This window comes from Miscanthus floridulus, chromosome 16 (assembly GCF_019320115.1).
Source record: "Miscanthus floridulus cultivar M001 chromosome 16, ASM1932011v1, whole genome shotgun sequence".
NCBI classification, from domain to species: Eukaryota; Viridiplantae; Streptophyta; class Magnoliopsida; order Poales; family Poaceae; genus Miscanthus; species Miscanthus floridulus.
The window spans coordinates 110,708,948-110,734,606 of NC_089595.1; the positions used below are offsets into that span (position 1 = coordinate 110,708,948).

Below are 25,659 nucleotides of genomic sequence, written 5' to 3' on the forward strand. Positions count from 1 at the left end.
CACAGGGACTCATCCACAAACTTAACTATTACATTCTCTACCGCTACAAATACTACTGCAGCCGCTCAAACGACATCGCCTGGAAGCCTAAGAAGAAACCGGATGCAACCACCAGGGACCGCTCAGCTCCGCTCCATCGACTTCGACAAACGCAATGCTCAGCTCCGCTCCATCGACTTCGACAAACGCAATGGAAGTCCCGTGGCCTACGCATTGCACATGCGAAATGTACAGTTCCATGGTGTATCTTTGGGCACTATAACGCGACTCTACATGTATCTTTTGATCCGTTATGGTGCCTAATAAAGAAGCCGTGTCATAGTGCCTGAAGATGCCCCACTAGGACTGTCCCCATCTGAATTTTTCTCCCATAGTTTGGTAGGAATTTTTTTACCCACAATTTGTTTTAAGAGAATAAGAGGGGGTGCGCTTTCCTGCGGCCCCCTTTCCAATTCTAAAGAGTTAAAAACTTTGATCCCTAGGCTCAGGGCTCAGGCAGAGAGCTTCGAAGTTTCTCGTTTGGGCAACTGTTTGCGATCCATACTTTGAAACTTATTGCAAGGTTTTTTGTTACTCCCTCCATCCCAAATTATAAGTCATTCCAAGAATTTTGGAGAGTCAAAGTAATCTCAAGTTTGACCAGAGTTATAGAGAAAATTACAAAGATTCGTGACATCAAATAGATATACTATGAAAATATAGTTAATAAAGAATCTAATGATACTTGGTTGGCATCCTAAATGTTATTATTTTATCATACAAATTCGGTCAAACTTGAGATACTTTGACTCTCCAAGATTCTTGGAATGACTTACAATTTGAGATGGAGGGAGTAGAAAAAATAAACTAAGCAAAGCTGGAACCCCAAATGAGTTTTTTTGTTAGAAAAAATAAACTAAGCAAAGTTGGAACCCAAAAAGAAGCGTTTCTGTCCATAAAGATGTACTTGTCTGCATTTAAAACATGAACTGAAAAAACGGATGAGAACAGGCTGTGTTTCGTATCCAATGAATTGCTGTCAAGACATGTATATAGAAGTGTCTTGGCACCTCAACTTTTGCACAGGCCACCCTGAATTGCCATGTACTTATACTAGTATATATATACTGGCAAGACAGACAGGCACATTGCCTCAAAATGGAGTCTTTTTTCTGTATGCCATTAAAAAAGTTTGTAATTATACATAAGCCATTCAAAAAATTGACCGTATACGAGTGTCATCGTTTTGAACTTCTTTGCTCTCCAAGTCATTCCGTCGGTGTTCTGTTCGTTTTTTACCATTACATGTGGGCCCGATCAGTATAAACGTCCAAAATACCCTTCTCTCGTCTTATCCTCTTGCTTCTTTAGTCCACATCGCTCGCGCTCGCGTCCGAGGTCGGCGGAGCTCACGCTCGCGCTCGCGCTCGCGTCCGCGTCCAGCGGAGCTCACGCTTGCAGCCGGCAGAGCCCCGCTCGGCGGAGCTCACGCCCGCGCTCGCGGCCGCCATCCCCTCCGTCAGCGGCGGCGGCGTCCACGTCCGGCCTCGCGCTCGTGCTCGCGGCCGCCATCCCCTCTAGCAGCGGCGTCCTCGTCCACACCCGGCTTCCCCTCGCGCTTGAGCTCGCGGCCGGCAGAGCCCCGCTCGGCGGAGCTCGCGCTCGAGCTCGCGGCCGCCATCCCCTCCGTCAGCGCTCGTGCCCGCAGCGCTGTGCCGCCGCGCGTTCCGCGCCTGGGCGAGGTACAGGCGCGCCTCCCGCGCCGCCGCGGCCAAGAAGAAGGAGATGGCGGTGCTGCTGATGGTGGCCGCGCGCGCGTAGGCGGTGCTGCTGATGGAGGTCGCGCGCGCGTAGGCGGCAGACTCCCGCGCCACGAGCTCGAGGTCGGAGCGGTAGGCGGCGCTGGTGATGTAGTCCCGCACGTGCTGCGCGCACTCCGGTGGCAACGCCTTCCACGGCGCGAGGTTGTTGGCCTCCGCCGCCAGCCGCCAGCTGGCGCAGCGCACGTCCGTCGGCATGTCGTCGACGTCGGCATCGGGGTCGGGCTCCTCCGCGGCCCGCGCTGACGGGAGCTTGATGACGAGCAGCCGCGGCAGGAGGTGCTGCTGCGTGTCCGCGTCCGGCTCCGCCACCGCCGCCTCGGACACGCCCTACGCTGGCGCCGCCGGCGTGAGGTCCGCCTCTGCCTCGGAAGCTCCGACGGCGAGAGACGTGGCGAGCAGGACGAAGAGGAGGAGCGTGGAGAGCAGGACGAAGAGGAGAAGCGTGGCGAGCAGGTGGGCGAGGCCGCCGCGCGCCATGTCCCGGCTTGCTGTCACCGCGTGGGGGCGGGTCGTCGTGGGGGCCCCGGCGTTGGGGAGCAGGCAGGCAGGCGCAGGGGTGGGAAGGCGTGCGGCGGGGGGCGACGTGGTCGGTAAATATGGATGTGGGGCCCGGCCGGGTGATGACAGCGAAGGAAGCGCGAGGCTTTATACTGATAGGGATGAGAGGGGTATTTTGGACCTTTATATTGACCGGGCCCACATGTAACGGTGAAAAACGAACGAAAAACCGACGGAATGGCTTGAAGAGCAAAGAAGTTCACGACGATGGCACTCGTGTGCGGTCAATTTTTTTAATGGCTTGTGTGTAATTACAAATTTTTTTAATGGCATATGTGTAAAAGCCTCAACGAAGAAAGGTTGAAGCAAGAGAAGAGCTTTACAGTTTTAATCATCAATGGTTGTGTGGTTCACTCATCAGCATCACCATCATCGATCAGCCTCTCATCTGGTTGTTGTCGTTTACAAAAGAGCACCAGCCACGGCGAATGGTGACGGTGCCTCACCAGTCGCCACTATACTATACAATACACCTACCACGGCTTGAGGTCATCCCGGGTCCCCTCGGTCCAGTTGAGCACCTTCTGCCCGGGCTTGAGGAACACGCCCTTGCCGTGGGGCAGCTTCCGCGCCAGCCCGTTGAGCACCTGGTGGAACGCGTCCCTCGGCTCCGCGGGCTGCGGGAACAGCATCGCCTGCTTCATCGACGGGTTCGCCAGCAGCCTCTGCTTGCGGAGGATCTCCTCCATGGGTATGGACGTCAGGATGGTGTCCAGCTTCAGGATGTCGTCCTCTGCCACGAACACGCCGATCTCCTCCCACGGGATCGCGTCCGCGAACGGGAGCACGATGTCGTCGGCGATGATCACGGGGATGCAGCCGAACACCACGGCCTCCACCAGACGGGGGCTCCATGGCGCCCACCCCAGTGGGCACAGGCAGAAGATGGCGCGCTGCATGTCCTCGTAGTAGGTTGGTGGGTGCTCTGTCGAGATGTCGAACAGAGCGTTGTTCTTGAAGTTCTCCCATACTGACGCACGGGCGCCCCTGCATTGCATACACACGGTAGGAGGTGCGTCAGACTTTCGAATCAATGATGATTCACTAATAAGACTCCTTGTCAGGTACACAGTTTAGGTGCGTACCTTGCATAGTAACCACCCTCAGGATCATTTGCAGTGTCATAGAACAGACCACGGAAGTAGACAAAGATCGACCGAGGGGTCTCTGGCGGAACAATGTGAGTTCTCATCTTATGAGGAGGAGCATACGGCGGGATGGTGATGGAGCCTTCCTTGAGGCAGGCATGATGCTTCTGCCCAAAAGTCTGGACCAGCGTAGCACGGCGCAGCACCGGAAGGACGCCTCGCTGGATGGCCGTCTCTTCCTGAACAGTAGGACAGTAGGAATTTTGAGTGCACGGTAGGTGGATGGTGCTAGAACAGATGCTGTGTATATATGGGGAAACGGCTAGGCTGGAATTCGATTTTATCACTTTGCATTCCTAGTTGCATTGGTACTCATATATAGTAGGATTCATTCATGGTTTATGGCTCTGTGACTCACCTGGAAATAGAAGCATGCTCCAAAGTCATGTGGTGTGACAAAGAAATGGTCTGCTCCCTCCGTCCTGTTCCAGTAGGGCCAACGCTTGGAAATATACTGAATCGCGCTTCTCATCATTCGTGGAGACTTCGTAGTCAAGGGATGACCCCATGGTGTAAGGTCGCACGTTGTGTATACTGGAGTATAGAACCAATCAGCTTCGTCCGGATTTAGAGTCCGGACCGCGCTTGTCAACAGGAAGCGATGCATGAATATCTCTGTAGCAAACATGTGGCTGAGGCATCGCGAATCTTTTGCCAGTATATTCTTGTTGTACTTGGGAGGCAACTCATAGACATATACCTTGAGCCTTCCAACAGGATCATCTTCAAGCACATCACCAGCACTTCCTGAAATTTAATCACATCCGCATTGAAAGCATGAGGATTATGCACCTTAATACCATGATCAATACAATGATGTTCAATGAGTGGTGGTTGAGGGTAAATGACTTGATCCCCAGAGCTCTCAAGCGAGGCCTTAACTCTCTGATTATTTTGGTCGCTTGGTCTCTGTGGAAACATCGAAATAACACGGTGTTCAATGGAGCCAACACTAGTATACAGCTAGTTCTTAGAAAAATCGCCAAGGAAGTCCATCTCTGGTGTCTAGATGGTGATAGAGGTTTTATTCATTTGGAGGTCCTGGCTCATAGATTGGCTGGTCTATCTTGATCATGTTTGTGTGTTTTGGTGCTGTTGTAAACTCATGTTCTTCTTCTTAATGCAATGATACACAGATCTCTTGCCTATTTGAGAAAAAAAACCATGGTCCTAATACAATGGAGTTTAACAATTTTGCAAAAGTACTTTGTTTTTTTTTTTCTTCAGGCAAAGCATAATTGAAACTATATAGCAAGTAGGAACACAAGCAAGTTATGAAAACTAGTAGTGGGTGATTATAGCTTGACGGGCAGTGGTTTTGGAGCGGTGAAATGAGAGTATCGTTGAATGTAATGCTGAGAGTTTGAGCGAAGTTTCTGTTAATGTGCCTTAAGGCTTTCTGTGAAGCGGGCGCGCCTGAAAACACTGAACTTGAACTGCTGTTTGCTTTTTGAAATACAAAAGCAGGGGAACCTTCTTTCTAAAAAAAACTTGACGAGCAGAACTGTTTTAGTAGTCTCAGAGTGTAGCTAAATATGACATCAATAAAGAGTTTGAAGGATCCTTCGCAGTTCTATGAAGTCGATAAGTAATAAGTGTAGTTAGTGGGCAACATATGTACCAGAAACCATATCTTAGGTGGAACCGTGGAAATGAATTCAAAAAAATGTAATTCAATGGCTCAAAATTTTTCAAACCATGGCATGCATCCACAGATGTACTTTATACGTTTAACGCAAATGTTGTGGGTGCAAACTCGTATTTGAATCCATAAAAAAATGACAAATTTGAGGTAATCGAATTTGTCATTTTGGAGCATATACAAGGTAGGATCATGATCCATTGCAGACTGCATAAAAAAAGTAATGGCAGGTTTGATCTCAAGATTTGAATTTTATTCCTTTCCAGGATGAAATAATTCATTGTGCGCGGTGAGCGCTAGAATGAATGGGAGCACCTAGTTGGTAGTCCGTTCATGGATCCACAAAGGAAGTGTGGAATCATCTCTGGCAGTAAGACCTGATCTATCTCGCCAACTACGCGCTCGCTCGTCTTCCCAAGGCCTCAACATCAGATCCACTCCGGCCAGCAGAAACGCGGCGACGAGCACGGACGGATTCCCCAGATCAACACCCGACGGGCGCAGGCAACGCATAATTCACTAATCGGATCATGGCAGTCGCAACTCGCAAGAGAAGCAAAGCAGAGGACGACGAAGCAAGGGCGAGGGAGATGCCGAGGGCGCGTACCTTGGATCCGCTCGGTCTCCTGCGCCGCGACGACGACGACGTCGGAGCAGGCGAGGAGCAACGCCACCAGCGCCAGGGCCTGCGCCGTCGCGCTCCCCGTCCCCATTAGTCTGAGCGCCTGCCTTCCCTCCACTCTCGGCAGCTGCTCAGGGGTAACGCGGAGTCTAGCAGAGGTGGTAGGCAATTGGCGGGGTTCTTGGCAGGCGGAGAGAATAGCCTAGGATACTGTTTGGCTGGTATTATCAGCCGGCTGAAGGAGAAAAAATACTGGCGGGTTGATAAGTTCAAGCGAAAGGAAATTAGGCGCCCGGACGCGTTGTCAAAGCGAGTATGGCAGGGGTGATGGTGTTGGTGGTGGCCGTGCTCGCTGTCGGCGGAGGTGGTGGGTGCCTGCCAGGTGCCAGGTTCCCTGTGTTTGTCTGCAAGATGACTTTTTTGCATTCCCATGGACTCCTCCTACCAGCACTACCAGCAGTGGTTTTGTCCTTGAAAAATAAATAAATAAAATTCCAGGAAAGTGGTAGTACTTGGCTATTGCTAGTACTGCCTCCTCCTTTTTTGCAACGTTGTTCGCTTTGCTTAGGTCACACTTCATGCCATCTTTTTTAATTCTTTTAAAAAAATCTTTTTTTATTTTCTCCTCGTTACCTACTAGATTTGACTTGGATCGTCTGATCTGCCAGTGTTAGGTGGTCGTTTTCGTCGTCTTCTCCAGCCAGTTAGGTAGATCATGGCACCCCATAATGTTTTTTCTACCTTCCCACTCCTTTCGTTGACCTCACGAACCAGTCACCAAGGGCCTGTTCCTCTTCAAAACACCAAATTTTTTAAGATTCTTTGTCACATCAAATCTTTGACGCATGCATAAAGCATTAAATATAAATAAAAAATAAAACTAATTATACAGTTTAGACAAAATCCACGAGACGAATCTTTTAAGCCTAATTAGACTATGATTGGACACTAATTGTCAAATAACAACGAAAACGCTACAGTAACGTTTTGCCAAAAATTTTGGCATCCAAACTGGCCCCAAGCCTTACTGAAGTTTTTTTTTAAAAAAAAAGAGAATACAAACTCCTACCATTTCCATTGTTTGTGGCCATTTAGGAACATAACACCAGACACAAGTACCCAACAGGCAACCTTGTTTCTTAGATATATTTCTGAGCTGCCATCAGTTACCATTTCAGTTCGGCGGTGACATCCCAACTAAGTGCAGGTCCTGATGTTGACCTCATTTCCTAACCTATCTACCACCACCATCTTTGCACCACCAACCAGCAATCGTTCTCTAGGTTACTGCACTCACATCACATGGGCGATCGCAATTTGCCCCAACATTCCTTGAGAACTCAGCAACATTCAGTTAAAAGACCGAATTGACGTGCTGCCTGATCAGCAGATCGGACAGCCTTCCCTATGAGGATCTTGCTTCAGATAGCAGTTTCACCTTTGTCACCCAATTATTCAGACACGCAGAATCAAAAGGAATCAAAATCAGCCAGGTCGAGCACCACAACACAATGGAAAGTATGGCAACTGCAGTGCAGTAGGATAATGAAATGAGATCAACAATCAGCATGAGTAGTACAATCTTGTAAATTTCATTTATCATATACAAATGGTCGACAGGGCTTGGCACTCTTATATCATCTAGTGAATGAGAAAGGGGAAAAAAGAAATGAAGACATATATAACAGTTATAGAAGAAAAAAAAATGTACATTTGGCTTGTGGTCAGCACTATGTGCACCCATTGTAATTCAAAGGCACAGGTATATATAATCATGTTCTCGATACTTCCTTTCCGAAGAAGTCACATCCATCTCAGTTCCACAAGATGCTACCAAGGCTTCAGGTCGCCAGGTGGTCCAGTGGTCCAGTTCAGGACCTTCTCACCAGGCTTCAGGAAGACATTGCTACCATGGGGGAGCTTGCGCGCGAGACCATTTAGTATCTGGTGGAATGCATCTCCTGGCTGAGCAGGCTGGGGGAACAGCATGGCCTGCTTCATCGATGGGTTTGCAAGGAGCCGTTGCTTCCTCAGTATGACATCTGTGGGAATGGATGTCAGGATGCTGTCCAGCTGTGGGACATCCTCCTCGGCAACGAAAACACCGATATCCTCCCATGGGATGGCGTCCGCAAAGGGAAGGACGATGTCATCTGCGATGATCACAGGGATGCAGCCAAAGACCACGGCTTCCACTAGCCTGGGACTCCATGGTGCCCAGCCCAATGGGCACAGGCAGAACACTGAGCGCTGCATGTCTTCATAGTATGTTGGTGGGTGATCGGTCGAGATGTCAAATAGCGGATTGTTCTTGAAGTTCTCCCAGACTGACGCACGAGCACCTCTGTAGAACAGGCAATGTCATCAGAGACTAGACCCAGGATGCAATGGCAGGATGAAAAACGAGTGAGGTGTCAAGTCTACTGCTTGTAGACAGACAGATGAATTACCTTGCATAGTAACCGCCCTCAGGATCATTGCCAGTGTCATAGAACAGACCTCGGAAGTACACAAAGATGGATCGAGGGGTGTCTGCAGGGATAAGGTGGGTCTGCATTTTCTGAGGAGGCGCATATGGCGGGATGGTGATGGACCCATCCTTCAGGCAGACATGGTTCTTCTGTCCAAAGGTCTGAACCAGCGTAGCACGTTGAAGCAAGGGAAGGATTCCCCGTCCAATTGCTTTCTCTTCCTGAAACAGTGGAAATGATTATTACAGAAACATCAAGATATTGAAAATTTGAAATAGACAGTAACAGTAGTCAAATGGAAGACTGGAAGTCTAGTAAGTGATTATTTCTACTAGGTGGTCAGTGAACGATCAATATGGATATCAGAATGGTATCTAAGTAAACTAAAATCTCGGGCATGTTTCTTCTAAAAGGGGAAAAGAACGTATGGAGCCTGAACCATCAGGCATGTTTCTTCTAAAAGGGGAAAAGAACGTATGGAGCCTGAACCAATTAGTTAGAGTAGTTCATTCTTCATTCATATTGATACAAGCATCTTGATACCCCATATCGCCCCCATGTTTACTGTAAAAATTAGATATGTCCCAGTTGTTTCGGCACTATGCACTACTAAACTATCATTGTTGAACATCTAATCTTCATTAGTACAAGGATAAATAAATGCATGCAAGTATGCAACCGCTACTCAATTAATCTACTAGTGTTGTACCTGATAATGAAAGCAAGCACCAAAGTCATGGGGTGTGACAAAGAAATGATCAGCGCCCTCTGATCTATTCCAGTAAGGCCAATTCGTAGCAATCAGCTGGATTGCACTACGCATCATTCGAGGAGACTTGAAAGGCAAGGGAAGACCCTTAGGGGTCAGATCGCATGTTGTGTATACGGGTGTGTAGAACCAATCTGCTTCCTCAGGATTAAAAGTTCGGACAGCACTTGACAACAGGAACCGGTGCATGAAGATCTCAGCGGCAAACATGTGGTTCAGGCACCTAGGATCCTTCTTCAGCAGCTTCTTGTTGTATTTGCTGGGGAGATCATAGACATACACCTTGAGCCTCCCAACAGGGTTATCTTCTAACACATCACCAGCACTTCCTGCATTTTATTGGCCACAGCATTAGGGCTAGCATAAAAGTGGGGAAAAGAATATACCTAGCTAAGAAATCTACTGAAGCAACGGTATGCTAGCTAGGCAACCTACATGTCTAAGGCCTTGTTTAGTTCCTTCCCCTAAAGTTTACTCCCCGTCCCATCAAATGTTTGGACACATGCATGGAGTATTAAATATAGACTAAAAAAAAATAACTAATTGCACAGTTTGTGACTAATTTGCGAGACAAATCTTTTAAGCCTAAGTAGTCCATGATTTGACAATGTGGTGCTACAGTAACACATGGGCTAATGATGGATTACTTAGGCTTAATAAATTCGTCTTGCGGATTACTGACGGATTCTGTAATTTGTTTTTTTATTAGTATCCGAACACCCCATGTGACAACACCCCAAAACTTTACACGCTGGATTTAAACCAGGCCTAAAACGAATTGTGCACCTATGTTAAACTGAACGAATCATGATTATCATCATGTATCATTGAATGCTCCATGAGTATGATCCTATTTGTCAAGCTTGATGGGTTATTTGACACTACAGAGTGCATCAGTTGGTCAACCACAAAAATCTAAAGCATGTATGTGAGCTGCAGGATGTTCGAAAAAACGTGGTTTTTAACTGAATTAAGTCAGAACCAGATCAAATAACTATGAACAGAACACCAAAGGATCGACCTGCATTCTGCTTATCTGTAACCCAATAGCGTATGAATTCAGGATTCAGAGGCCTAACAGATCAAACCGACATACTAATCGATGCCAAGATTCTTGCTTTGCCCATCTACTACAGGCCAAAAGGACCCTAGAGAAAATGAGCAGCTCTACTCGTACAAAACGTACTCATCTAGATCAGAAGCAAGATGGACGCGAACAGAAGCAGAGAGTGCCAGAGAGGGTCGCGCCGCCGCCGCGTACCTTCGATCCGCTCGGTCTCCTGCGCCGTGACGACGGCGATGTCGGAGCAGGCGAGAAGCAAGGCGAGCGCCAGGGCCAGCGCCCGCGCGCTCCCCGTCCCCATTGATCCTCACCCGCGCGGCCGCGCCGCCGCCTTCCCTCTCTGCCACTTGACGCTCGGCTGGTCAGGGGAACGGGGAGACAGATCGAGAGGACGTGGGGAAGTAGTAGGAAGCTAGTGGGATGGGATCCTCGGCAGGCAAGGAGGGTGGTCAGAGGGATCCCGGAGTCAAAAAGGATGGCAGGGATGTGTTGCGAGCTGGAGGCGGTGGTGTAGCCGCTGCGCGCCTGCGCCGCTGCTTGCTTTGCGTCGCGTACTCTCTCGCTGTCGGCGGAAGAGGGCAGGAGGTGGGGGAGGAAGAAGAGATCCTACTCACAGGCAAGCCAAAGGGAGGCCTTTTTCCCCTCCTACCAAGCTGCTAGCCGTGTTTGGTGAGGGAGGCTCCAGAGAAGGTGAGCGGTGGCTTTCCTAGGCTTTCCCTTCCTCTTTGAAACATTCCAACACACACACGCACATCTTCAGGAAGAAAAAGGGAACGCGCGCTGTCTCCGTCTGATTCTCCCCGTTTTCCTGCTGCTTTTCCTAATCTTTTTTTTTCCCACACAGCAATGATGAGCTTGAGCTGTAGCTGCTACAGTAGGTGTTATAGTAAATAGACTGATAATGTATCATTATCAAATGAAAGTAAACTAGTGTAATTTGTGCTCCATTCATGGACGGATGTTTGGTGATCTCGCATCAGATGTCAGGTTTCTTTGCCCTTCCTTTCACCAAACTTTGATGCAGGACCTCTCACTTGCCCTACCTCAGTAGAAGATCAAGTCTCTTTTTCAACCATTGTTTGATAATTTTTTACTGCTCACTCTGCCCCAAAATAAGTCTTTATCTCACATTTTGAGGAGCCAAACAATCTCAACTTGGACCAAATGTATGCCAAAAATATTAATATTTGTAATATCAGATAAGCATCATAGATTGATCGTGTCATATAATAAACCTATTTGAGATATAAATGTTGATACTACTTTCTTAAAACTTAATCAAAATTGAAATTGGTTGACTCATCGAAATACGAGATTGAGACTTATTTTGGGGCAGATGGAGTATATAGGAGAGCTATTTCTATTCATATATTGCATCTTTCTATCATTGTTTTTAACATCCTACTCCCTCCGACCCTTTTTAATTGTCATTCTCATTTTTTGAGAAGTTAAATAAAATCTAATTTTGGTAAAATATATAAAAAATTAATATTTAGATAGATTATTGAATCTATTTTTATAATAAATTTATTTATAGATATAAATGTTGATAATATTTTTCTATAAATCTAGTTAAAGTTAAAAAAGTTTGATCAGCTCGTAAACCATAACGACAAATAATTAGAGATAAAAGGAGCATCATATTTCTTTTAAAAAACATATGCTTGATTAGGGCGTCCCCAACAGCAGGATACAAATCGCTAGCGACTTGAAAATAAAAAATAGAAGAAAACAATACATGCATGGCACCAAGAAAGGACACCAGGACGTCAGAGAGAGTAAATTTCTTGAACACCGTGCGAGCTAGCTGCTTGAGACGTCGCTAGCGAGTCCATTTTTAACGTTCTCTCTCCTCTGTTGAGAATAGAATACAATTTTTGCTGGCTATTTGAAGCCCCTTTGTTGGAGACGCCCTTATGTACATACTACTCTACGAACTTATCACTATTTTAATTCTACGGACTGCTTTTAAATAAAGCTGTGGTTGCTGTATGCACGTCGGTTCTACTGATGTTAAAGTCGGTTGATAAATCAGTCAGAAAAATGCTATAAATTCTAGTTGATAAGTCGGCTAATAGATCGTTCCTATGCACGCGGGTCATGCATGCATGATGGGTCATGCTCATGACTCATGAGTCGCAAGGAGTGTTTTTTTTCTCTTGCTTATATTATAATAATTGCAGCCGAAGAATGTGGTCGATCCAATGATTTCCTCTTTTATTTGTTTATTTATATAAAAATATACTGGAAACAGGAAAAAGGTGAAAAGCATTGGAGGATGGCATAGCGATTGGATGTGTTAAACTTTACCCGTTGGGAGCTGTTGGGAGAGAGTTTCATCAGCATTCCAATTTCCAAAATCGTGTTCGTGTCGTCAGATTGCAGCGACAATGCCCTGCTCTTTCGCTGCTCCCAAAATCGTTCCTTCTATGGTTCATTCTATTTTTTTTAAACGCCAATGCTCTAGTGACAACGTCCGTCTGCCCGTACGCTTGTGGTGGTGAGCCATGACGTCGACCCAAATGGCCCAATAGGAATGCTCCACAGTGCTTTTGCCTTTCCCTCTGCTTCACCCGTTCTTTACAAACGAAACCAACTCTATCGCTAAGGTCATGTAACACCCCTGGTGTTAAGCATCAGTAAAACTTGGTCATGTCATCATCATGCATGTAATCATCCTTGGTAGCTAACTATGCCTTGCAATAACTAAAATCAATGTTATGTTGTTAGCTATACAATGCATTAGTGGATGATTCGGGTTTCCCGAGGACACTCGACAGACTGCCGAGATTGTGTGGCTTACGTGTACAACGGTCAGAAGTCTGTGAGACAATGACGGGCACATGTGAGCCATATGATTTGGGCGGTTCTACCACACTTCATCGCCATGGAGTGCTCCACGGCGACCGCGCTCGGCTGCCCACCGGCCACCATCCTCCACTGCACCTGAGCGCCACCGCCTGCCTCCCTCCCTCTCCATCATGCTTCTATTCTCCGTCGCGCCCGCCCAGCCGCTTTCGTGTTGTCGGCGAGCTCTATGCCTCTGTGCCGGCGACCTCCACGCCACTCCACGGCATCAAGCTCCACGTCGGCAACGAGCTCTGTGTGCCGACAAGCCTCCATCCGTCCAAGCAACAAGTACATGTTGCGCTGAAAGTGTATGTTGTAAGCGTATGTTTCAAGTGTTTCAGACGTATGTTTCAAGAGTTTCATCTAGACATTACAAACGTAGATCTTGATGTTGCATATGTTGCAATGGCTATATACGTATGTTGCAAGCATATGTTTCAAGTGTTTCATGTGTTTGAGACGTATGTTATAAGTGTTTCATCTGGATGTTACGAAACTAGATCTGGATGTTGCATTTGTTTTTATGGCTATACATGCATGTTTCAAACGTATGTATTAGGTGTTTGAGACGTATGTTATAAATGTTTTAAATCTTTCAGTCGTATGTTGCAAGTGTTTCATCTGGATGTTACGAAATAAATCGAGTTTTACACATGCTGCAATGGCGCCGGTGGCTGACGGACAGGGGCGCCACGGGCTTGGTGTAGACCTCGACGAAGGAGCAGCCGTCCAGGGACTCAAAGAAGGTAGCGCGGTGGAGGATGGGACGCGGCGCTGCATGGCGCAGCAGGGGCTTGTGGAGGGGGGCGTGGTACTACACGGCGCGGCAGGACCCTGCGAAGGGGGCACAGCATGGGCTTGAGGAGGAAGTGCGCCTGAGATGACAGCGTAGCGGCGGATGGGGGCACGGAGGAGATAGGCTGCGGATGGGAACGTGCGGGCGTTGTTTTATGACGGTCTGTGTCGAACTGCTGATAGCACGCAGACTGCCGATTGTGAGCCGCGTCCCAATAGCATGCGGGCGCTGTTCTAAGTGCGTCCGGACGCATCTTGACGCCGAACATCCGGGCGCTAGGCGTGGCGGAAAAAAAAAACATCCCAAACGCAATGCAAAGTCGGTGACATGTGAACACACCCCAAACTCGGCGACGGTCGATGTTGTTAACTGCTGCCGAATAAAACGCGCTTTTGAAAATTGGAACCACCACATGCTTCGGTCCGGTTTGACTTTGGGTCTACGAGTTTGGTCGTGGTGGCAGGCAGGCATGAAACAGCGACATGCTGAGCAATCTGCACTGCATAGCTAGCGTCGGTCGGTCGGTCGGTGAGGTATAGGGCAGGCACGCCGTGGCACTGCAATGGCGCGCACGTATTTTAGGCAGGCAGACGTGGGCGGTGCCGGAACAATGTTAAGCAAGCTGGATGCATGAACCAGGGTGCAGGGATAACTAACTAACTGACCTCATCAGAGTCAACCGTGTCAGTTGGAGATGACGACAACCATTCAAGCTTTGGGAATTGGGATGCCTCTGCCAGGCTACAAGGACATGGAGCCATGGATGCATTGACCAGGGTGCAGGATAGCTACTTAGCCCATGTTTAGTTTCAACCCAAAATCCCAAAAAGTGCTACAGTAGCCATCACATCGAATGTTTGCGGCCCGTGCATGGAGCATTAAATGTAGACGAAAAAAAACTAACTGCACAGTTTGGTGGAAAATTACGAGACAAACGTTTTGAGCCTAATTAGTCCATGTTTGAACACTAATTGTCAAATAAAAACGAAGTGCTATAGTAGCCCAAAGTTCCAACCTACTAAAACTAAACACGGCCTTACCTTATCAGAGTCAACTGTGTCGAATGCAGATGAAGCTTTTTTTTTAAGCTTCGGCGCCCAAATCCTTCCTTGGCCGCGTTTAGGTCGCCGAAGTTGGCGTCGCCCAAATCAATGTAGATCACTGTAGTATTTCGTTTGTATTTGATAATAATTGTCCAATCGTTGACTAATTAGGCTCAAAACGTTCGTCTCGCAAAGTACAACTAAACTGTGCAATTAATTTTTGATTTCATCAACATTTAGTACTCCATATATGTATCGCAAGTTTAATGTGATGGAGAATCTTCTTTTTTATAGTGCCAAAGTTTGGATTTTAGTGGATCGGGTTCTCTGCTGTCAGACCATGGGGATTTCTGCTAGGCACACCACAGACGGACAGACATCACGGAGTGATTCCCGGCTGCGACGGGCTACGGGCTACTTGCAGATTCAGATGGGCCTCTCTATGCGCGCGGGGACAACCGATCCATCAGCAGCTCTGAGGCTACGCAGGCCGCGTGTTTTGGCCTGAATCCTCCCAGCCCAATGTGTTTATTACGGTGTTATTCTTTCGTCATGCCGTCGGACATGCCCGTCTGCGGCCTGCCCTCCTTAATCCTGATCAGCGCCATGAGCGACATTGCTGCCGTCGAGCTCGGCGCTCAACTTTCTGACCTCCGCCGTCACCTCACCTCCACGGAATTTATCTCGCGCGCGTCCAGGTCAAGAAGTGGTGTGCGGAAACCCGAAAATCGCTGTACAAAAGTTGAGGCAATCAGATTGCAATTCTAGCTTTTAAACACTGTTTTCCAACAATTAATTATATAGTATATAATTTCTATGACAATAAGCCTAAGGTTCGTGCAAGATTTTTCTAACCTTGTCTGTTATGAACAAGCTGTATCTTCAAGATGATACAACTTTTACATATATATCCTCATTAATTCCATGTCACGTAAGCAAAAAAAAAAAAAAAAAAAAAAAAAATCCACGGAATTTATCATTGAGTATGTTACTATCCGCTATGACTAGCCTCATTAGGTTGCTATAAACTGAAAACATGCACCGATCTGCCGCGAAAACAAAAACAAAATTACCAAACCCAGATTATCTACGATTTTGCCTAAAAGAGGATACTAGATTATCTACTTTGCCTAAAAGAGAACTCCAGATTATCCACTTTGGACCACGCTCATACTTGACCTTATTGGTGGTGGTGCTATTGTCGGCCTGTCGCTTATTTACAAACGGCATCTAGGCTGTGATATTCGTGTGTACAAGAGGTAACCACAACCAGACCGAGGCAAAACCAGCAAGGTTGACATCCATTATCACCAGTCGCTTTCAGCCAGCATTGCAACACAAAAATGATCAAACAACAATCCACACAGCTAACAGCCAAAGTACTCGACAAGTTCATGCACAAAGGACAGACGAGCGAGTGATGATTATTCATTCCAACAGCAACACAATCACTTATTCTCCATGGAACACATCATAGTGCAAGAGGTAACCACTCCCAGTCTTGCAAGAGATAGCCACTCCCTGCTAAACTCAAACAGATAGCCTACCCGAAACAGAAATTTTGAAGTCCAAAAGATACCACCTAAAAACTAGCAACTGCCGAATCCACTGCATTCGAATAAGATGCAGAACACAACTGGCATACAGTAACCAACTGGAAATCAGATGCAGAACACAATTGGCATACAGTAACCAATTGGAAATGTTAGCCAAACACAGGCGCTCAGAGCTTACCCTTCAGCCTCTTCTTCAGCACATCCATGACGGCACCAAAGTCAGCCTTCACGCTCACAGGTGGGTTGGAGTACTTGCAAGCCATGTCCTCGATCTGGCTGTCATGGTAGTCGATCTTTGACTGCGAGAACTTCAGGCCATGAGCTGTGCTGACAACCACCGTGCGGTCGTTTGACCCGATGATGCGCTGGTCCCTGAGCTTGAACAGGGCGGCGAGCGCAACCCCAGTATGCGGGCAAGCAAACATCCCGGTGCGGTCAGCGAGTGACATTGCGTTCATGAGCTCTTCCTCTGTGGCCTCCTCAACAATGCCATTCGTTGCCTTGAGCGCGACCACAGCTCGGTCGACAGACACCGGGTCACCGATCTGAATCGCTGATGCAAATGTCGGCCTGGCCACCTGCGGTTGGAACTCGGTCCAGCCTGACTTGTAATAGCCGTAGAGCGGGTTTGCGTTGGCCGCCTGAGCGCAGACAAGCCGCGGCACACGATCAACAAGCCCAAGAACACGGCACATCTCGAATCCCTTGTAGAAGGCATATATGTTCCCCAGATTGCCTCCCGGCACAATCACCCAATCCGGCACCTCCCAATCGAACTGCTGCAGTATCTCAATGGCCGCTGTCTTCTGCCCCTCAAGCCGGAGGGAATTGAGCGAATTGGCAAGGTAGATAGGCAGCTCGGCAGTCACCTCCCTGATGAGCCGCATGCATCCGTCGAAGTCGGTGTCGAGCGAGAGCACGGTGGCGCCGTTGGCGATGGGCTGGATGAGCTGCTCCAGCGAGATGCGATTGGCAGGGAGGAAGACAATGGCCGGGATCCCCGCGGCGGCGCAGTAGGCGGAGAGCGCGGCGGAGGTGTCCCCCGTGGACGCGCACCCGACGCCGGCGATGGGGCGCGAGAGCGGCGCGCGGCGGAGGCGGTTGACCTGGCTGACGAGTACGGTCATGCCGAGGTCCTTGAAGGAGCCCGTGTGGGAGATGCCGCAGTGCTTGACCCAGAGGTCGTTCATCCCGCCGAGGTGGTCGCAGCCGAGGCGCTCGGCCCAGAAGAGGTTGGAGTTGCCCTCGAAGAGGGAGACGATGTGGTCGGGCTCGATCTCGGGGAGCACGAACTCCTTCTTGGACCAGACGCCGGAGCCGTAGGGCCAGGTGGTGCGGCCGACGCGGGAGTCGAAGAGGTCGCGCCAGTAGGCGCCCGAGAAGCGGGCCAGCGCCTCCATGTCGTGGCGCACGTCGAGGAGCCCGCCCGAGCTGGAGCGGTAGACGATCTCGTCCAGGGAGTAGCGCTCGTTGGGGTCGCCGTTCGGGGCCGGCGGGAAGGGCTCGTACCACGCGGAGAGGCCCTGCTTTGGGGCCGGGTGCCGCGCCGCCTCCTCGCGGATGTTCTCATCCGCCGCGCGCCGGTGCTTGGTGGTGACCGCAGGGGCGGCGGCGTCGGTGGCGCAGCAGCGGACGCGGCGGGCTGCCGGGTGGACCTGGAGGTGGTGGCTTGGGGTGGCGGAGCGCGACTGGGGGTGGGATAGGAGGAACGACATGGAGGCGGCGTGGGTCGTCGCCGCCATGGTGGGGAAAAAGCTGGCGGCGGCGGAGTGGGATTAGGGGAGGGGACTGATGAGTGATGAGTGACGTGGATGGGAGGGTTTAAGGAATGTGGATCTGTGGAATCGTGTTTTTTTTTTTCTACTTTTGAGTGGTGGGGTTGGTGGAAAGCTGGACGTGTCCGCGAACGGTGGAGAAGCACACAAAACAACAATTATAGGGAAACTAAACTAGTTTTATTTCTTTCTATGGTATATATATGAATCTTGCTAATCACAATGAAGTATTTCCACGTATATATAGTCCGAACAGGTCAGCTTAGTAATCGTCGGCCACGTAGCAAGTGGATTATGATTAGGACTCTTCGTGTTCTTCCTATTCCCTCTATCCTGAAATACAAAGGATCTCTAAGGTTTAAAATTTTAAAATTTGTATCAAAATATAAGGTATTCCATCCTGAAATAAGTACATTCTAGAGTCCTTTTGTAATAAACATAACTGACAGAGTTGGAGACAGATTTTTGGATCAAACGGTCCAGTCGGCAGTGGCAATTAGCAGACTGTCAAGGGAAAAACCTGGCAATGCATACCTTGATCTTGATGCACAAACATATACCAGGATAATCAACATGAACTAAAACATGAGATCATAGCTTCAGAACAGTTCTCTGAATAGAGTGTTGAACATTTTGGGGTTTGATGGTGTTGATCGATGAACGTTGGAGCAGTACATGTATTGAGTTATCACGGAGAAAAACACAGAAAGACAGAAATCCAAATAATCCCCATAATCTGAGAACAATATGTGAATCCAATTTACATTACTTGCTGTGTGATAAAATGAAAACCTCTACAGCTCAATTAGGGTACATATATCTTGGCGGCAATGGCCCTTGTGTCAACAACTAAGCGAACCTAATAATCTATGTGTCGTTTGGTTTTCATCTATTCAACATTTCTGGTGGTTGTGGAGTGTTCACAAACTGTGCACTCTTGTTGAATCCTTCCTGTACCATAATCCTTACTGCTTGCAGGCCCCTTTGGAACGTGACTTCAAGCTGCATAAATTGGTGAGAAGAGTTAACGATATTCTGCTTGCATAGATCAGTGTAGTGTATTTCAGGTTAAGATTTTATGATACCATGGTCTGTGGTCTACTTAAGAAAAACATCATAGGAATAGTGATCAAGCAAATTTGCATGCATCCAAATGGTATAGTGCAGTCTAGCGCAAACCTCTTCCTTTTCTTGCTCAGTGAATGACTGTAGAACAAAACTGATAGCACCCAGCTCCTCAGGTGGCCGTCCAATGCCTGCACAACATTTTTTTGGGGGGGAATCATATTTCAGACTTAACCCCTGATGAATAAAAAAAAAAATTGTCGTACCAATCCTTAGACGTGTGAAATTGCGGCTTTGTTTCAAATGGTCAATAATACTCCTCATCCTGCAATTTGTACAAATGGTTAAGCGAAACAAACCATGATAGTTTTGATAGACCTACATTAGCATGTTTGTAAACTATTGAAGAAAACAGAGGGTCCACAAGGATTTATGTTCCAAGTTCCATTTGAAGAAAAAGAAATGTAACAGTCACCTCATAGTGGAGGAAGGGTTGTGAGTAAAATTCAATTTATAAAGCAAGTGTTATATATTATTTTTATTGAACCATTCACTCAAGTCCCTTTCAATTTAGCCATGGAGTACAAGGGGAAGAAGGGTTCTAGAAAAGAAATGAATACCCATTGTGCCCACCATGTCCCCCCTTTGGTAGCAGACGCAATTTCGCAAAGGGTAGATCAAGATCATCATAGATCTATAAAGAACAGGAGACAATTTACGTGACAAAAGATTCTCATAACATGACAAAGTACCAGCTCAAGGACAACATTTACCACAACTAATTGAATGAGTGGTATCTTGAAGTATGAAACCAGCTGTCCCACCTACATAAATAGCAGTAAGGAGAAAAGGACTAGCAAGAACAACTGGTTTCAAGCTGCAGTAGAGTAATTTCACTTACAGACTCACCACTTGCATTCATAAAAGTCTGTGGCTTGGCAAGCATTACAGGGACATCACCAATGAGGCCTAGATTAGAGTGAAGCATTATATTTTCAAAAACATACATGTCTATTTTAATTACATTAGATATATAACTAAATATAAATTGCGAATTAATAGGTTTTCTTTGTTTGTGGATGATTGAAAATTCCAAACGAACTTGCTAGTAGATACTTCTTACAAAGCATTAACTCAGAAGGTGCAAACAGGAAGTGTATGATCAAGAACAGTGAAAATTCAGATAAATGGGCTCATATTCATCTGTTTGATCGCTGGAAGAACTCACTACCTTAGATAATGCTCAAAAGCTTAAAAAACAGCACTTAATTGTACTGTTTAGCAGAAAAGTTCACATGAAGTAAGAAAAAGCTTAGAAAGACCAATGGTAAAATTCAAGAGAGATGATGTCTTACTTGATTCTGCACAAGTCAGACAAGAGAAATGACAAATAATTAACTGATTAAACTAGCTAGCAAGAAGAAAAGGAAGGAGAAAAACAAAATATCAGATATCACAGCATTTTGTCCAGTCAAGGACAGAGCTAGAAACAGGGGGACAAGGGAGGTCAACTATGCTAGAGAGTAAGAGTTGAAATATACACGACAAGGGGTGCCAAGTACTTGTAGTACCAGCAAATTTCTCAACACGCAAAAGAAACTACAACACTAAATTGATCACCATGAGGGCAACATAAAATGCTTAGAACACAAAATATCAGAAGGGCGGACCTGGTGCAAGCGGTAGAGTCTTACCGCTTGTGACCGGAAGGTCCCGGGTTCAAGTCGCGGTCTCCTCGCATTGCAATGGGCGAGGGTAAGGCTTGCCACTAACACCCTTCCCCAGACCCCGCACGGAGTGGGAGCTCTCTGCACTGGGTACGCCCTTTTAAGGACAGAGCCAGAAACAGGGGGACAAGGGAGGTCAACTATGCTAGAGAGTAAGAGTTGAAATATACACGACAAGGGGTGCCAAGTACTTGTAGTACCAGCAAATTTCTCAACACGCAAAAGAAACTACAACACTAAATTGATCACCATGAGGGCAACATAAAATGCTTAGCTAGGTGGAAGTTTTATCACTCACTGATACAGACCCATATATCAGTAAAATTAATTACCTTTTCCGACAATCGCCTTAAATTGTTTACTGCTGACTGAAATGCCCTCAGCTTCCGCAATAGCATCAATCATCTCAAAGCCAACCTGTGTCGCAACATAAAATGATTAAAACATGAGTCTGGATCTACAATTATTTACTACTGAATTCACAGCATGCTCTACTAAAGCAATAGTTTACATCCTATATAACATAATCAAAGATCCAGTTTTTCCGCAAAACAATGCTACATTATGTCTATGTTTGAACCGTAAACCAATGCATACTTAAAATCACTAGAAGACATACGCACAGATTATAAAGAATTAAATGGAAGCTCCAATGTGCTCAAGACAACCAATTTGCAAATTAAGCGAAGCTCAAGATGCCTAAATGCCAAAACTTTCTATGAAATAGTATGAAACAACAAAAATATAAGAACAACTTTATTTGAAGTTATAGCCTGGTGGATAAGATTCAACCTTCATAAGTGGTAGCCCTTCCCAACTTAATCATAAACATGCTATCTTGGTTCTTCTAGTTGAAATCATAGTTCTGCGAATGCAAAATTGTAACTTTGGACTAAGATTTACATTTCACGAAATTTGGTTCATGCTTAACTAGTTTCATTACAACAAGGTTATGATCTCTATATGCTAACTCCTAAAATAACAAATTCCTCCAATAATCAGACAAGAAAAGGGGATTCACTGCAGGACACATGCTATCCGCAGCAAGAAAAAAGCCTAAAAGGGAATAATTTCCATTGCCAGCAGCCAGAAAGAAAAAAAAAAGACAAATTATCTGTGTTAGAGAATTAAAAGGGATTGCACAAAACCACACTACATGGAAAAAGTGATAGACCCCATGAAGAATTTTCAATTCTTAATGCCAAGGTAATTGTGATGGAAACATGTGCATGTAGAATTACTTGATGAGTTGATGCAAATAAAATTTTAGCACCACAATCAGCAACAGTTGTTGTCATCAACCAAGCATGCCCACCCTAGAATATCTCTCAACCAAACGCATCCTTATTCCCCACTCCTGCATCAGTTGAATCCACTATGATCGACAGACAGCCCATCCACATATCGAAGTAAACAACTACTAGTCTAGATCGAATTTCCTTTTGCCCCCAATTAGTAACCGGGGCCACCGTGGTCGCCACCGACGAGGCAGTCGCCCTCGCAGCTATCGTCGTCTTAGCTAGATTTAGATTTATCCTACCCGAGGCGTCATGGACGGGCAATTGGAGAGAGCTCGCGAACTTACGTTGTGCCGAGTGCCTTTGTACATCCGCCCGGGGTTCCCCAGACCAACGAAGAGCCATGGTTTCTGGGCGCCGGCGCAGGCGTCGGCAGCGGCTGCCGCAGAAGACGAGGCAGCGGCTTCACAAGCGAGGGCCGGCATGCTCGAGGGGCTCGCTCGACCGAAAAATACGCGCGAGAATCCGAGGCGGTCGGACACGGAGCCCAGGAAGGCGGGCCGCGGAGGCAAAGCGCGGAAGAAGAATCGAGGACGCCGGAGAAAAGCCGCATCGCCGCCGTTTGGTTGTTATAGCACGCGGTTCCAGGGGTCCGAGCTGTTGACCGAAAGATAACCCAGGCGGAGTAGCGGACCGATTGCCCATGGGCCTAGTAGAGGCCCAGGCCCCAATCGTGTTTGTGGTGATTGAAAACGACATTTCGGCCTGTGTTTTATCTTTTTGATGTATATATGTGCTTGAAAACTTTACAAACCATGATTTATTAAGGAAAATCAACGAAAAACTTGTACATAGCAGCCCGACCAATTGACTCCAAAACAACCAACTGCACACATAAGCAACACACAATCGACATAACCCGCCATGCATCATCGTTGCCAAGCTTGACGCAAGAGCAATCAGCAGCTCCGACTCTCATGGTGAGGATCAACCGGAGCGCCCCCAAAACATAGCTAGCTCCGATGCAGCTAGAACCACCACCATATATGCCGTCATCGTTGCGGAGCTTCACTTCACCCCACAGTAAATAGTTTTGATTCCGTTGCGCAAGCCCATAACCATGATTGTCGGCAATTACGCCATAAAAGCAAGCAACGACACCAAGGAGGTTCGGCCTCGTCGAAAAACCCTAGCACGCTGGGCACCGAAAGGGACCACATGGGCCGACACCCCTTGACGGTGCAAGATCACCAAGGCGATGTCTCCAAGGAGCGAATGACCTGAGTGCCGCTATCACCCGCTAAAAAGTTTTCCCCAAAGAATCCTACAATGTGAATATGAAAGCACCTTCACAATGCTTCCAAGGAAAAAAGTGGAGGAGAGGGGACTCTTTATCGTGCGCTCACTTGCTTCTAAGACTAGCAGCGAATGAAGTACATCAGCCATACAAGAGGTCTTTTAGGATGGTCCAGCTTCGGCTGTGTTAGGTCGATCTCCTTTGGCGCTCGATAGAAGCGTGTTGTTTATTTGTTTAAACTCTTCTCCTTAATACAATGATACACGAATCTTTTGCGTATTCGAGAAAAAAGTACATCAACCATACAAGAAAACTAATCAAGAGGATAAAGTGATTATATATATATATATATATATATATATATATATATATATATATATATATATATATATATATTAGTATTCATGCAAGGGAATAGAGATTAAAAGAAAGATGTTCATGGGAGAAAAGGAAACTTCAATCAGAAACAAATTTGTTAGAAAATAAACTTCAAACAGAAACCGTGCATTTGGAACATGAAGTGGCTCATGTGCGCTAAATAAAGATTGTGGTACACAATATAGCCTCTCTTTTACCCAGCGTTTTAGGCTACCACTGTACAATCATTTAGTTGTGACTTGTTCTATTAATAACAAAAAAGGTATTTTAATAATGAATAATATACTATTTAATGTTTGCACACGGTTTCTTTAAGTAACGAATGTTCAAACTTCGTGTCCAAATGCAAACCATGTCAAATACTACCATATTTAAAACCGGATAATGTTAACATTGTGCTTTTGATGAAAGAAGGAAACAATGCAACTAAATAAGATCATAAAATATATAGGAGGAGCTGGATAGATATATTTACAATAAGATGGCATATCTATATGGGAACTTAAATATGGTAGCTAAAGCAAATATGGGAACTAACTTAAGCAAATGGACGAGTCCTGTTCTTCCTCTCGGACGCCATGTCGAACGGCCCACTAGGGCACAGCTGGTTGCAGAGCTCCATGTAGGTGGAGTAGAGGACTCTGTCCTTCGCACCGGTGCGGTGCTGCCTGGTGCAGGCACAGAAGTGCTTTAGCTGCTCTAGAGTACAGAGCCCCAGCGTCTGGCCGAGCAGCAGGAACATCCAATTAATCCTCCATTTCTCGGCCGCGATCACGGGGCGGAGGCTGTTCTTCTGCCCGCACTTGTCGCAGTCCGGCAGCGCCGGGTACATCCACTCCAGCGGCGCGCGGTCCTGCATGGCTTCCACGTTGCGGACGATGAAGCGAGACAGCTCCTCGAACTTGGTCCTGATCTCATACGAGATCGTCTTGCCAGCGTCGCAGCGCTTGCAGCGGACCTCGCCCTCGACGAAGCTGATCCCTCGCTCGATCAGCTCGGCGAGCGTTGGGTGCGCGCCCGCGGTGTTGGTCGCCCACGGGAACGGCGGCGGCGCGTTCTCGCCACCGGTGGTCGGTGCGGCGTCAGCAGCATCTGCATCATCACCGGCTGCACCGCTGCGGCGGCGGCAACCGGTGGCATTGCCGCGTCGCCCACGCGGGGACTTTCTGTTGGGAGGCAGTGGCACGGACGAGGGAGGAGATGCACCCAACAACGCCACAGCTCCTTTGGATCGAGGCACCGGCGTCGCGCCACTGTCACTGGCGTCCATGGCGTTGCCGGGGACTGGGACGGCGCAACTGCCATCACTAGCAAACAGCGGCGGCAACAAAGACACCGGATTCGCCACCACCAGGGCCTTGGAAGCACGGACAAGGACATGCCCGCCACCATTGCCGTCGCCGGGCACCGCCGAGGAAACAAGGCCCAGCGCGAATGCCGAAGCGCGATTAGCAGGCACAGGCGGCGCGTAGGCCGCCGTGGCGGCAGCGAGGACAGACGGCACGGCCGACGACGCATCCAGCGGCGCCGCCGCCGCCGTGGGCAGCAACGCGCCCGCCACCGGCGAGAAGCCGCCGTCGGCCGCGGACGACGGGTTGTTGTAGATGGAGCCAAGCGACAAATCGAGGAAGCCGTTGCCGCTGCTGTGCTCCTCCTCGGCGGTCCTCCGCCTGATCAACCCCGACGCTCGACCGCCATCGCCGGGCACCAGTGAGTAGCCCGGCTTGTTGTCCGCCATCTACCCTCCGCTCGCTGCCTCTCTCACTGCACGTAGGCTTGCCTGGTTGGTCGACGTACTAGATAGGGCTAAACCGCGGCCTGAAGGATGGCGCGTGACTGGCAGCGTAGGATAAGAGCGA

At 47.7% G+C, this 25,659-nt stretch overlaps 3 protein-coding genes and 1 pseudogene across 3 annotated transcripts; all 4 read right to left on the minus strand.

Moving 5' to 3' along the window:
• Positions 1-2,574: 2,574 nt before the first annotated feature.
• LOC136513350 (probable glucuronosyltransferase Os01g0926600) lies at positions 2,575-6,146 on the minus strand. The gene is made up of 4 exons (XM_066507345.1): positions 5,758-6,146; positions 3,867-4,255; positions 3,446-3,687; positions 2,575-3,347 (listed from the first exon to the last, which is right to left on the minus strand). The coding sequence occupies exons 1-4, from the start codon at positions 5,861-5,863 to the stop codon at positions 2,834-2,836; spliced, it is 1,251 nt and encodes a 416-aa protein (XP_066363442.1). The 5' UTR covers positions 5,864-6,146; the 3' UTR covers positions 2,575-2,833.
• Positions 6,147-7,343: 1,197 nt separating this feature from the next.
• On the minus strand, positions 7,344-10,792 carry LOC136511703 (probable glucuronosyltransferase Os01g0926700). Its single transcript, XM_066505738.1, has 4 exons — positions 10,274-10,792; positions 8,953-9,341; positions 8,223-8,464; positions 7,344-8,116 (listed from the first exon to the last, which is right to left on the minus strand). Exons 1-4 carry the CDS (start codon positions 10,374-10,376, stop codon positions 7,603-7,605), a joined length of 1,248 nt encoding a protein of 415 aa, XP_066361835.1. The 5' UTR covers positions 10,377-10,792; the 3' UTR covers positions 7,344-7,602.
• A 4,365-nt stretch (positions 10,793-15,157) lies between these two features.
• Positions 15,158-18,110, minus strand: LOC136511702 (threonine synthase, chloroplastic-like). The gene is made up of 2 exons (XM_066505737.1): positions 16,499-18,110; positions 15,158-15,495 (listed from the first exon to the last, which is right to left on the minus strand). Exons 1-2 carry the CDS (start codon positions 18,060-18,062, stop codon positions 15,464-15,466), a joined length of 1,596 nt encoding a protein of 531 aa, XP_066361834.1. The 5' UTR covers positions 18,063-18,110; the 3' UTR covers positions 15,158-15,463.
• A 698-nt stretch (positions 18,111-18,808) lies between these two features.
• Positions 18,809-22,738, minus strand: LOC136511890 (peptidyl-tRNA hydrolase, mitochondrial-like; annotated as a pseudogene).
• Positions 22,739-25,659: the final 2,921 nt, after the last annotated feature.